The sequence below is a fragment of the Panthera tigris genome, chromosome B2, assembly GCF_018350195.1.
Source record: "Panthera tigris isolate Pti1 chromosome B2, P.tigris_Pti1_mat1.1, whole genome shotgun sequence".
Taxonomy (NCBI): Eukaryota; Metazoa; Chordata; class Mammalia; order Carnivora; family Felidae; genus Panthera; species Panthera tigris.
The window spans coordinates 128,220,542-128,233,430 of NC_056664.1; the positions used below are offsets into that span (position 1 = coordinate 128,220,542).

The window sequence follows — 12,889 nt, forward strand, 5'->3', positions numbered from 1 at the left end:
TAGTGGGATTCCTGGCACACAGTAAATTTTAGACAGTATTATGTGGCAACATGGGAGATCTCAAGTGGGAGAGCTCACAGAATAACTTCAATTATTTCTTGCATGTACCATGCAAGCCCCTCTTACTATAGGATCTCATATAATCCTCATACAACCCTAATGAATTTGGTCTTTTCTGAGGTGAGAGACTTTAAATTTGTATGAGCCTAATTGAAATGCATTCCCAAGAACGATAACCTACGGGGATTGAAAATCTCTGCTCTGTCCTGAGATATATTTGAAGAACCTGGAATCATGAGGGACACATAGAGTGCCGTTAGTATTTGCTGAGTGAACGAACAGACATCAAGCATGGGAAACAGTGTGTCTGTCTCCATAAAAGCACGGGTTTTAGAGTCAGGTAGGTCTGAGGTCTAAGGCTGGCTGCACCATTTACTAGAGGTACATGACCTCTGACAAGTTAATCCTTCTCTTCTTCCATTTCCTCACTTATAAAATGAAGATGAAAATAGCTATTGCTTTAGAGTTGCTGTGGGAACTAAAATATGATACTGGTGGACAGTGTCCAGCATAAAACTGAGCATATGTTAGGAGCTCAGTGAATGGTAGCTATTCTTGTGGCTGTGTATTCAGTATGTATGCACATAAATTAATAATGGGGGAAGCAACATAAAACACAGCAATCACGTTTATGTGTTTACTCGTCAAATACGTATTTGCCAAAATTAAAGACTAGCTTTGTTTTTGTTCTTGTCCCTCTGTTGTCTTCAGCATCACAGTACTTTAGTGCTAAAATGGAAGAGAAAACAAGAGTGGAAGGGGGCCCATAGGCGAGGGGGCTGCAAAGAGGTAGAGGCTGAGGAAACCCTAGAAGGAAGTCAGGGAGAGAATAAAGTCCATTCCACAAGAAGAGGCAAGTCAGGCAGAAGGAAAGAAGGGCAGGGGAGCAAGTTGGTAGAGGAATCTCTCCTCTCTCCAATCCGCCCTCTCCCCTGCCGCCGGCTTGCTCTGTCTCCTGTTAATACCCCAGTATGTTTCTTCTACTTCTGTATTAAACTCCATGGAAGGAGTTGGAGCGTCTGGAGGTATCTCTGCTTCCTACAGGACAGAGTCCATATAAAGTACTCCATGATTTGGTTTATGCCCACCTAACCTGTCCAAACTGACTTCTTCCTTCTCCTTCATGTCCTGCAGTGGTGACAGACATATCAGTGATGTGTGCTGTGCCTTTACACACTTCTTAGCTTTGTGAATGAACTTCCTCCTTGAAGCCCTAGACACACTTAACGACCCAGTTCAAGTGTCTCCGCTGCATAGAGTTTCCCCGTGTCCTGCCTGAGCAGATCGGATCACCCGGCCATTGTACCATCACAGGTCTGCACGCTTGCGTGTGTCTCATCATATTATGATCATTTGACTGCCTGAGGACAGTCACGAGAGGTGTTGTTCTCTGAGAACCACAAACACTAATTGTACAATGTTCATGGAAGAAGTGAATATAGGGCCCTTTAAAGTTGCTTTTACGGCACGGATCAACTCTGGGGTCACATTTACAAAAAGAATTCTTTTTGGTGGCCCACTGGCTGCTGGGTCCACAGTACAACTCCCTAACTATGCCACAGACCCTTAGCCCCTGTGGATGCCTTCCTTGGGAAGATTCAGCAGGAGATATTAACTGGCCTCAAGTCATGTTAAAAATGCTTTTTAAGGGGTGCCTGGGTGGCTCAGTCAGTTGAGCATCTGACTCCTGATTTTGACTCAGGTCGTGGTTCCAGGGTCATGGGATCGAGCCCTGTGTCGGTCAGGTTCCACGCGGAGTATAGAGCCTGCTTAGGATTTTCTCTCTCTCTCCTTCTGCCCCTCTTCCCCACTTGCACACTCTCTCTCTCTTTCTTTCTAAAAGGAAATAATTACAATAAATAAAAAATTAAAATGCTTTATAAATGCAGAGATAATAACTCAGTAAAACAGTGCCACTGTCCCACTGTAATTATTTCTGTGATGCACCGTTTGCTCTTAATTGCAAAGATCTGCATGTCTTGGTTTAACGCGTGGCACTCTTTTGTTTATTTGGCCTAATTATTAAAACCATATCCTAACGGTTGTCAGGGCTAATGTTAGGACTGGGTGAGTCCCACATTCAGTACTGACCTCATGAAGAGTTTTGGAAGTGCCTGGAACATACTGGCACTCGATAAATACTGGTTCCATCTGAGTCTGAGTTTCTGACCCTGGGTCCCATTTCTAACCTGATTTTGAGATGCCTGTGTAGACCAGCCGGAACAGGTACCTGATACCACAGCAGAGAGGGCCATCAAAACCACTCTGGCAGTTTCCAGAAAATTCTGTGCCATTATTGTACAAGCATTGCCACACTAAATGTGGCTCCTGGGCCCTCGAGAGCGGGAGGCTCGGTCTGACATGTGGAGAAGAGGTCAAGACGGGCAGTTCCCTATCATTCCAAACACTGAAATATCTCTACTGTGAAGCAAGTGAGGGAGGATGGCACATTTTGAGCTGACCCATTAGTAAAATCAGCAAAGACCATTTCTGGCGGCAGGATAAAACTCAGCAGGTTTTCCGAGTTAAAAATTTAGGTGTTTTAGAGCCTGCATCGGCTTTGTTTCCATGGTGCCTGGAATGTCATTGCAGATCCTCCCCTCCTCCCCACCCCCACCCTCACCCTCCCACCCCCCCCCCAGCCCCCGCTGATTCTGGATTTACAGTAGCCCCAAGGGAAGACCCACCCAGTTCTGTGCAAGTCCCCACCCAGCTCTGCTTCTCCCTGAATTCATCAAACATTTGACTTATTTGGAGAGCCCAGAAGCTTTGCAAAGTTCGGATCAGTCAGCATTTTGTGATTTTTGCCAGACTTCCCTAATGTCACCTTTTCTTATGTTTTAGATCACATTTTGCGAATACAGTGGGCTTTACTTCAAACTTGGAAATCCCTTCTTGCTTTATGGAAGAATAAGATTTCTCTCTTTTAATAGCACCTTTTATTCTATATAAGTGGGGGGAGGGTGGAAAGCAAGCAAACAAAATATTGAAGTTACAGAGGCGCCTTGGGTGGCTCAGTCGGTTAAGCGTCCGACTCTTGATTTCGACCTAGGTCATGATCTCACAGTTCGTGAGATCGAGCCCCGTGCAGGGCTGTGTGCAGTAACAGCGAGGAGGCTGCTTGGGATTCTCTCTCTCTCTCTCTCTCTCTCTCTCTCTCTCTCAATAAATAGATAAGTAACACATATAAAAAATATTCAAGTTACAATATGGAGTGTACAACTTCCTGTATCCTAGATCAGTTTTCTAGTTGGAGAGTTTTATTTATGATATACCTATAAATTGTTAGGACACCAAAGGGACTCTCCCTTGCCCTGTCCTGCTAGGAAAGTCTGGTCATTTCTCTAGCCCTGCCTGCAGCCTGGATCGCCCCGATAATGCAGGTGCATGATGACACCCGTGCACACACATACAACCATCCTTCAACTTTTTATTTGTGGTCAAAAGTGGTCACAGGGATATAAGAAACTCTAGATATGCTGACAAACATGAAGGCGAGAACCACCGTGAGCTCTACTCTGCATCCAATAAACCAGACACCCTGGAAGCAAGGCCCAGCAATCTCATTTCTAACAAGCTCACCAGGTGATGTGATGTACACATTACTTTGAGAACACTCCCAGAGGTCTGCCTGTGTCCTGCAGATGCACACGGGCAGACATGGGATTGCCAGCTCTCTTATTACCAGCTGAGCAGGGAATGGTCTGGTACCTCACATTCAAAGGCTGATTTTGCCCCCAAGGAGGAAACAGTTTTTATCTGATGTTCACATGGTATGGGAGCAGTACTGTCCTATTAAAAAATATTTTGGAGATGGGCGCTTGGGTGGCTCAGTCGGTTAAGCATCTGACTTTGGCTCAGGTCATGAGCTCATGGTTCATGAGTTTGAGCCCTGCATCGGGCTCTGTGCTGACAGCTCAGAGCCTGGAGCTTGCTTCGGATTCTGTGTCTCCCTCTCTCTCTGCCCCTCCCCCGCTCGTTCTCTGTCTCTGTCTCTGTCTCTCTCTCTCAAAAATAAACATTAAAAATTTTTAATTAAAAAAAAAAATATATATATATATATGCATATTGGAGAGAAGGGGAAAGACCAGAGATATGACAGTTGAACATACTCTTCAGATCTTGTCTATTGTTTTTTGTATTGTATTTTGTATCGTACACTCATATGGCAATTCTAGATTCCAGAGCTCTAAAATAACCCTGAGCCGTTCCCTAATTCATTCATTCTGCTTGCCTGAATTCACGCCATCACACAGCATAGTTTACATCCTTCTATTTATTCCACGATAAAGTTTATTCTAAGACTTCCCTGGAGTTTGTAGGCTACTGATTGCCATCATAGACACTCAAAATGTCTATCCTGGTGGCACGTCCGGATACTTCTTGTGCATTGTAAGCCCATTTCCTTAATCCTGTTAAAACCCTTAGATTCCTCCATCAGTACCTCCACTTCCTACTCATCTTCTCTCCATTCTTCTGGCAAAAGAACATCTGTTCAGAAAGCAAATAAGTTAGCTCCAAAAGGGTACAGCTATGACGTATAGGTCATCTGTTCCGGTGCATCGAGAGTGTAGCTCTGATGATAGATAATTGACATGGTGCAGGGACCTGGTGTTAAGCAATATTGACTCGCATAGTGAAAAGGTAATTTCTTCTCCATTACCTTTCAATCCCTCTGATTTCCTCTAGAGAAGTCTCTGTTTCACGCTAGTGTGTCTTTAATGCCCATCCAATGCCGACTGACTTCCCTACTGAGCACATACAGAACAGGTCTCAGAATAAGAGCCATCAACCAGACCAACCTATCTAGCCAACATGTAATAATATCAATTAATTTCCATTGTACTTGTTTTTGTAATTATCTTCTATGTATGGAAAGTGATATTCTATTCATCAGAGTTTATAAGTCTCTTAAGTTTCCCTTTAAATACATGTAGTTTTTAATGTGAATTCGATAAGAAAATAATTTTTTTATTTAAAAATTTTTTAAATTTATTTTTATTTTTTAATTTTGTTGAAGCCCAAGTTAGTTAGCATATAGTGTAATAATGGTTTCAGGAGTAGAATTTAGTGATTCATCATGTACATGTAACACCCAGTACTCATCCCACAAGTGCCCTCCTTAATGCCCATCACCCATTTTTTTCCTAATTTATTATTTTTAATTTTTTTAATTTAATTTATTTTTTAATTTATCTCCAAGTTAGTTAGCATATAGTGCAATAATGATTTCAGGAGTAGATTCCTTAATGCCCCTTACCCATTTAGCCCATTGCCCCTCCCACAACTCCTCCAGTAACCCTCTGTTTGTTCTCCATATTTAAGAGTCTCTTATGTTTTGTCCCCTTCCTGTTTTTATATTAGTTTTGCTTCCCTTCCCTTATGTTCATCTGTTTTGTCTCTTAAGGTCCTCATACGAGTGAAGTCATATGATTTTTGTCTTTCTCTGACTGACTAATATCACTCAGCATAATACCCTCCAGTTCCATCCACATAGTTGCAAATGGCAAGCTTTCATTCTTTATGATTGCTGAGTCATATTCCATTGTGTGTGTGTGTGTGTGTGTGTGTGTGTGTGTGTATACCACATCTTCTTTATCCATTCATCTGTTGATGGACGTTTGGGCTCTTTCCATACTTTGTCTATTGTTGATAGTGCTGCTATAAACATGGGGGTGCATGTGTCCCTTTGAAACAGCACAACCTGTATCCGTGGATAAATGCGTAGTAGTGCAATTGCTGGGTTGTAGGGTACTTCTATTTTTAGTTTCTTGAGGAACCTCCATACTGTTTTCCAGAGTGGCTGCACCAGCTTGCATTCCCAAAGAAAATATATTTTTTTAAAAAATCAGGTTGCATGTAACAGGGCTGCATTATGATTTTTTACTGTTTTATGCCCTAGGCACTTTGCATTTCTGGGTCCTTTCCAACATTTATTCAGATATATATACAGATATATATACACTTACATATTCAGATATATATACACTTACACATATAAATATATATTGTATGTTTTATATAGTGTACATATGTGTATATATGTATTTATATATTATATATATAACATTTTATGACTGTATTAGCATAAAAATGAATATAATCTTCAACTCTAAAAGTTCATTTTTTTCTTCTGATTGTAAAAGAAATTAAAACACTTCCATGGGCCTTGGACACTGTGTCTACTATGCCTAATGCCTCGGTGAGCCCTCGTATGTGATATAGCAAAGCTTAAAATGCTAGCTCATCATGACTGAAGTTTGTGGTGCACTAGTTTAATGCAACCTTCTCATTTTACCCAAAAAAATATATACATACATATACTGAGCTTCACAAATGTACAAGAACCTGCTTGAAGTCTTACAGTGTGGTAAGACACAATCAGGATCCTCTCTGCAGGCTGACCTTTACCTTGGGGGGCTGGTCAGTTCATGGTGATAATCACCGTTCCATAAAGAGAACCCATCTGAACCCCATTTGAAAAAAACACAAGGGATGCAAAAACCCAAGATAGATTTAGACTTCCCTTTCTGGACACAATTTTCTGATCACAGTCTCATCAAAATTAGCAGCAATGGAAACTTGCGCTTGGGATAGGATAACTACTTACATAATAGAGCAGTGCTTTCCAGGATAGAGTTTATAGATCAGATCAAAGGTTTATTTCTTGTGCTGTCAACTCTTCATCTTACATAGTGCTTTACAAAAGCAAAAAAAAAAAAAAAAAAAGAAAGAAAGGAATAAAGAAAGAAGAAAAAGAAGAAAGAAAGAAAGAAAGAAAGAAAGAAAGAAAAAGAAAGAAAGAAAAAGAAGAAAGAAAGAAAAAGGAAGGAAGGAAGGAAGGGAGGGAGGAAGGAGTCAAATCTCAGCAACTCAGCTGCGGGCAATTGTTCTGTTGACAATGCACTATAGAAAAACAGTCCAATACAATTCTTAAGAGCCACTGCTGGCAACCAGACTTTATCTCTTTTTTTGTTTATCCAGTGTGTGTCTATACCTGAGAAAACTTTAAAAGGTATTTGTTCTTGAGAAATAGAAACAGATCATTCCTGAGAATACTCTTTTTTTTTTTTTCAGTTGTCAAATGATCCTTTATTGAAATATTTTCCTTTGTACTTCTTAAGTAGCTGGGCATTCCACTGTACCACTGTTAGTATCATCTATGATGTCATGAAAATGATGGCCATCAGCACTGCATCCCACACACTGAGAAGTCCCCAGGTTCTCTTTACTGGCTCTAGAGAGCTCTCTGACTATAAAGATCGGTACTGCATCTGTCAGGCAATGTTGGCCATCTCATCAAAGTGATACTTCCACTGTGCTTGATGGGCTTTTGCTTCTGTCTCTGGTTCCTGGGGGCCTTTGACACTGGGGGGAGAGGCAGAAGGTACTACTTAATCTGGGTCTGTCTATTCAGTATGGTCAGTTTCACTGTCATTCTTAGACCCTTCCAGTCACCTGTTGCCTTGGGATGTCATCATCCCATCATTGCCTTTTTGGGTGACAGACCCAGGGTCCAGTCTTGGCAGCTGGGGCAGACGTGGCATCGACTTCCCGGCTCATGCACTTAAGGTCTGTGACTTTGATCCCATTGGGGTGGAGTTTCGGAGACGTGGTGGAGGCAGTAGGTACCAGATCAACCCAGAGTGGGATAACCAAGAAAGTTGCACCTTGACCTCTTCTAGGCCAAAAGACGAAAGAGCTGCCTCCAGCCATCTTTAGCATCACACCACTGAAAATTCCTGACTTTATGCCAGCTGGTTTTATTATTATTATTCAGAATGCTTATATACCACAGGAAAGAATACATTTGGCAAAATATATTCCTTATAGTGAAGACCTCTTTATTTTGGGGCTCAACTAAAAAAGAGTTCTGGCCAGTTGAATTGCAACATAAGTGATCTTCAATCATGCACTCCCACAGGTTTATTGAGTCAAAGATTACGTAACTATATCTTTTAAAAATATAATTCTAATATAGAAAATGGAGCCTAGGATTTGGAGACAGGACTGGTCTTGAACCTTTTCTCCAGCTCTGTGATCTTGGGCAAGAGAATTACCTTTTCTGAGTCTTTGTTACCTCATCTGCAAAATGAAGTTAATAATACCCATTTAAGATGTTGTGTCAAAGATTAAATTATCTCTACAAATATTTATTGAGCACCTCCTATATGTCAAGCTCTTTCCTACAAATATCGTGGTGAACAAAACATAGGATTATCATTCTTGTACAGCAAATGGTCTTGGATGGACTTGAATATTTGAATATTTCCTTCCTAGTTCTTAAGTCATTCAAGCAGAGTACTGCATGGAAGTGGATTAGAACTGGATTTCTTGTACCTGTAGTTCTAAAATAATTATCCCTCTGGCTGCCCCAGATTTTGGGTAACAATTGGGCTGCTAAAGGTTACTTAGAGATTCAGCAAGCCCATTTACAGATTTTTCCCATTTTTTTAGTTTATAAAACCTTACCAACCCGCAGAGCAACGTCTATATTTGCTAAAAATATTTTGTACTACTTTTACTTTTGTTAATATATACTGTTTAACAGTAAATATAATTTGCATTATAGACTTTTAGAGAGGGAGATATATATTCTTTAGTGCCTGAAAATCCTGAATAAGTTGTTACCCTGAGATTTGCCCCTGGTGCAATTGGCACAGGCACAGCTGGCCTCAAAAAGATCTTCTGTTATTGATGATGTCATTGATGGAAAAAGTAGCTCCTTTTTAGCGGTGATGATGCCATTAATGAAGTGATCTAGAAAGATCTTCACTTTTCAAAGAGATTTTCTGACTGGCATCATCAGAGTACAGCCTAACCCTTCCAGGTGTGACATCTGATAATCAGCAAGTAGGCTAGGTAAAATAATGACAACCAGATAAGTAAGAATACTCAGATTAGTTATTTGAACTTATATAATACAGAAATGTGGATGATTTTATACTCAGTTTGGAACAATGGATGAAGAGGTAGAATTTAAACACTTTTTAATATTCACAAGTCAAAAATAATATATTGTCGCCATTCTATAACCCACACAGGCCATCCGAGTCAGCAATATCTTCGGTGTAAATGTTTGATTTGCAGGGATTTTTTTTTTCTGTGTGAGATTTGACAAGACTTGGCCTTGTTATTAGCTATACATTTGAATTTTATACATGAATGCACCATTGTAAAACTAGTTTTGGTGTTTCAAATCAGTGAAACTTCAGGCCAATGTCATCTGAGGTGACTGGATTATAGTGAAAAAAAAAACAATAAAATAGATCTTTAAAATACATACTGTCTCTGTATCAACACACATGTACATTTTGCATGGTTCCCTTCAGTGCTAATTATACTGTTTTAAAACAACAATAGAGAAGCAGAGAGTAAAAAAATATAAAGTTACCCAACTGTGGAATCACCCACCCGACATTCTAGGAATACTATTCTCTAATTACTAATATATTGTCAGTCAGAACAGTTACCTAGAGGAGGACACTTAAAGCAAAGAATTTCTACTATCAGTATTTCTTTTAAAATCCTGTATTTCTGGGGCGCCTGCTCAGTCGGTTAAGCGGCCGACTTCGGCTCAGGTCACGATCTCGCGGTCCGTGAGTTCGAGCCCCGCGTCGGGCTCTGTGCTGACAGCTCAGAGCCTGGAGCCTGTTTCCGATTCTGTGTCTCCCTCTCTCTCTGCCCCTCCCCTGTTCATGCTCTGTCTCTCTCTGTCTCAAAAATAAATAAACGTTAAAAAAAAAAATTAAAATCCTGTATTTCTGTTTTCTCTATAAATATAAACAATATGTTGCTTCAAAGATGTTCACTTTGATATCACCACCATGTCTTTTCCTGCCACCTGGTTCCATTTTGCCATGACACCTATTAAATTTTGAAAATTATAACATTCAATTTCCTGCATTTTCTTTGAATATGCAAACAATACAGCAAGAGAGGAGCAAAGATTCTTTCATGGCCCTTAGGAGGTACTAAACAGAATTCAAACTTACTGGTGGTTCAGTTCTCAGTTCTGCCATCTTCTTACTCGAGAAACTCCCGTTTTGAAAGGCAAATCTATACCCTAACCCAATTTTACCTAAGATCTTTGTCCCTTATACCTGGCTATCAAATTTCAATACCAAGACAAGCTGATTTTCCTTTCTTGTCACCAAATTTCATCCACATCTTGGCCCACTAAACTGAGCATCCGAGTGGCCACTGCATCCAAACAACAAATGGGAAGGTCCTACCAAGCTTCTTTGGAGTCTGACTTCAAACATCATATCTAAATACATGTACTGCTGTTACAAACCAGTACATCCTTTCTGGAAGCTAATTTGGCTTCGTTTCCTAACCTGCTGCTGGTACACACATAATTTGGCATTATGTATCAACAGTCCTAAAATCTTCATAGACTTTAACCATAAGAAAATAATTTAACATTCAGACATTCAGACAAAGAATTCTACAAAAGATATTCATCATGACATTTTTCATAAATGAAAAATTGAAGATCTTATACTACTTAATGTCCAAGAACAGGAATTGGTCAAATAAATTTTAGTATATCCACAAAATGGAGTTTTAAGCAGCTATGGTCAAGGTTGATATTCTAGGAGGATTTCTAAAGTGGCATATCAAAAATTCTCATGCTACAGTCCAAAACAAGATTGTGTGCACAGTACAATGTTAACTATGTATAAATAATATGAACAAGGAGAGGGCAAAAAAGGACATCTACCAAAATACTAAAGTAGTTATTTTTATTCCTTTCTTATGTTCTAATACATCCTTCAATATTATTGAAATTTCCTATAACAATCATAATAAAATAAAATTTTAAAAATTCAAACACAGGAGAAAAATGCCAATGGAGTGATCAATGCACCACTTGCTTTCCCGTCCCTCCTACCTCTTAGGTGAGCCATACCCAGCTGCTGTCTGCTGTGGTGCTTTTGCTAGGAATTTGCACTATCCATTCTCCTACTAGAGACAAAACAACTATTGAGGGGCGATGATAAGAATCTGTGTCACCTGTTCTCTGTTCTTTTTCAGCACACAACAGTTTTGCCCTTTATATTAATCGAGATGAGGACATCACACCATGCGTATCCCAGCAGGAACAGCGGACTCGCCGCCATATGTACCTTCTCTGTTGGCTATATATTATGGTAAGGACAGTGCCTGCTGGGCTTTCGTATTGTATTAGATTTTGCACTGCTAAATTTGGGCACATATTTCATTATGGATATAATCACTAACAGATTCACACTGCGTGCCTCATTTGGTCCAGGACCTGGGCTTTGTCTCATTTCCCCAGATGCTTATATTTTTAGAAAGTATATGCCAAACCTCACACAACAGGAATTTGTTGAACAATCCCATGTAAGCAATGGTTCTTCCAAGGCTACATTTTTCAACTCTTTTTCAAACTAAATGTTTTTCTTGGACAGTGATTTTATTGCTTAAGGGCTTTTTGCTTGGGATTTTTTTTGTTGTTGCTGTTGTTGGTGAGCAAATGCAAATGAGAACAGAAGAAATGGCCTCTTTAGAGGAGTGACCTTAAACTTCAGAGGAAACGAGGGAAAATGGACATTTTCCTGAGTCAGTTTAGAACCTGTCTTGCAATTAGTGATTACACATAGCATGCATTGAAGGGTTTTGTTTTTTCAAATTGGGATAAATAAATCACAAGAAATCTCCACTTGGCCTCTGGGGCACGAATAGGTCCCAGGTGGGTGGTGCCACATTAATCTGATAACAGTACAGTTGCCTGTTAAGTTTACTTCACATTAATTTCAGTTCTTATCATGTTTTAATGTTTCAAAATTATTCCTTTTACGACAGAGAATTTCTCACTTCTCTTTAGAATTCCAAGTCCTCTTTGATATATTAGTGTACACAGAAGAGGTCCCTCCTGCCAGCATTTCTGCCTCTTGGGACTCTCTTCCTGAGTTCTGGGTCACCATCCTCTCCTTTAAGCCTGAAGGACTGAACAAGTTCTCCCAAACACCCCAGAACTGTACTTAATCCCTCCAAAATCCCTGAGCGCTTTGGGAGGCCCAGGCAACCATGGAGCGCTTTGCTCCAGCCAACTCAGAAATACAAAATAAAGGCCAGCACAGTGCTTCACATACTTTGCACGAATGACCACATAACGCCCCAGATCTGACCAGAAGGGGAATTTGTTTCTAGGAAGTCCTACCTGGTGGCTGGATCTAAGGGGACATCCAGACAACAGACCCTGGGACAAACATGCAATAACATTCACTCCATCTGCCATTTCATTGACTAGTCAAAGACTGGGGAATGTTTGTTTGCCTAGTCACTTCCTAGATCTTTTGTTTCCACCCAAAGTGTTAAGTATTGATTTTCTCTGACAGAAAAGGTCCAGATGATCAGGGCTCACAGGTGAAGTGTGACTGAAATTATGTCTTAACACTAAATATATGTACTTTATATGTATTAACTTGATATTTAAATGACTCTTATCTTTCAGAAGAGTCATGTAGGGAAGCATGAATTATTCTAAGGATACGTTCATTTAAAAATCAAAAATCATTAAGAATCAAAAACCCCCTTAGCCTTCCCAAATATAATCTCATTACGGTGTACTCATATATGCTTACCTCTGGGAAGGGAAGATTTTTATTCTGAGATCTCTGAATGTATTTCTGTGAATTCATTTGTATGCAATTAAATTATCTGAATCTGGGAGCACCTGGGTGGCTCAGTCGGTTGAGTGTCCAACTTTGGTTCAGGTCATGATCTCACAGTTTGCGGGTTCCAGCCCAACATGGGGCTCTGTGCTCACAGCTCAGAACCTGGAGCCTACTTCAGGTTC

At 40.2% G+C, this 12,889-nt stretch overlaps 1 protein-coding gene across 2 annotated transcripts in view; it reads left to right on the top strand.

Moving 5' to 3' along the window:
- The window catches only part of AIG1 (androgen induced 1), a 241,709-nt gene that overhangs the window by 185,439 nt on the left and 43,381 nt on the right, over window positions 1-12,889 (top strand). For both annotated transcript variants that reach the window (XM_007096365.3, XM_007096364.2), the window contains exon 4: window positions 11,101-11,216. In XM_007096365.3, the coding sequence (XP_007096427.1) occupies window positions 11,101-11,216 (116 nt within the window). The remainder of the gene's footprint in view (window positions 1-11,100; window positions 11,217-12,889) is intronic.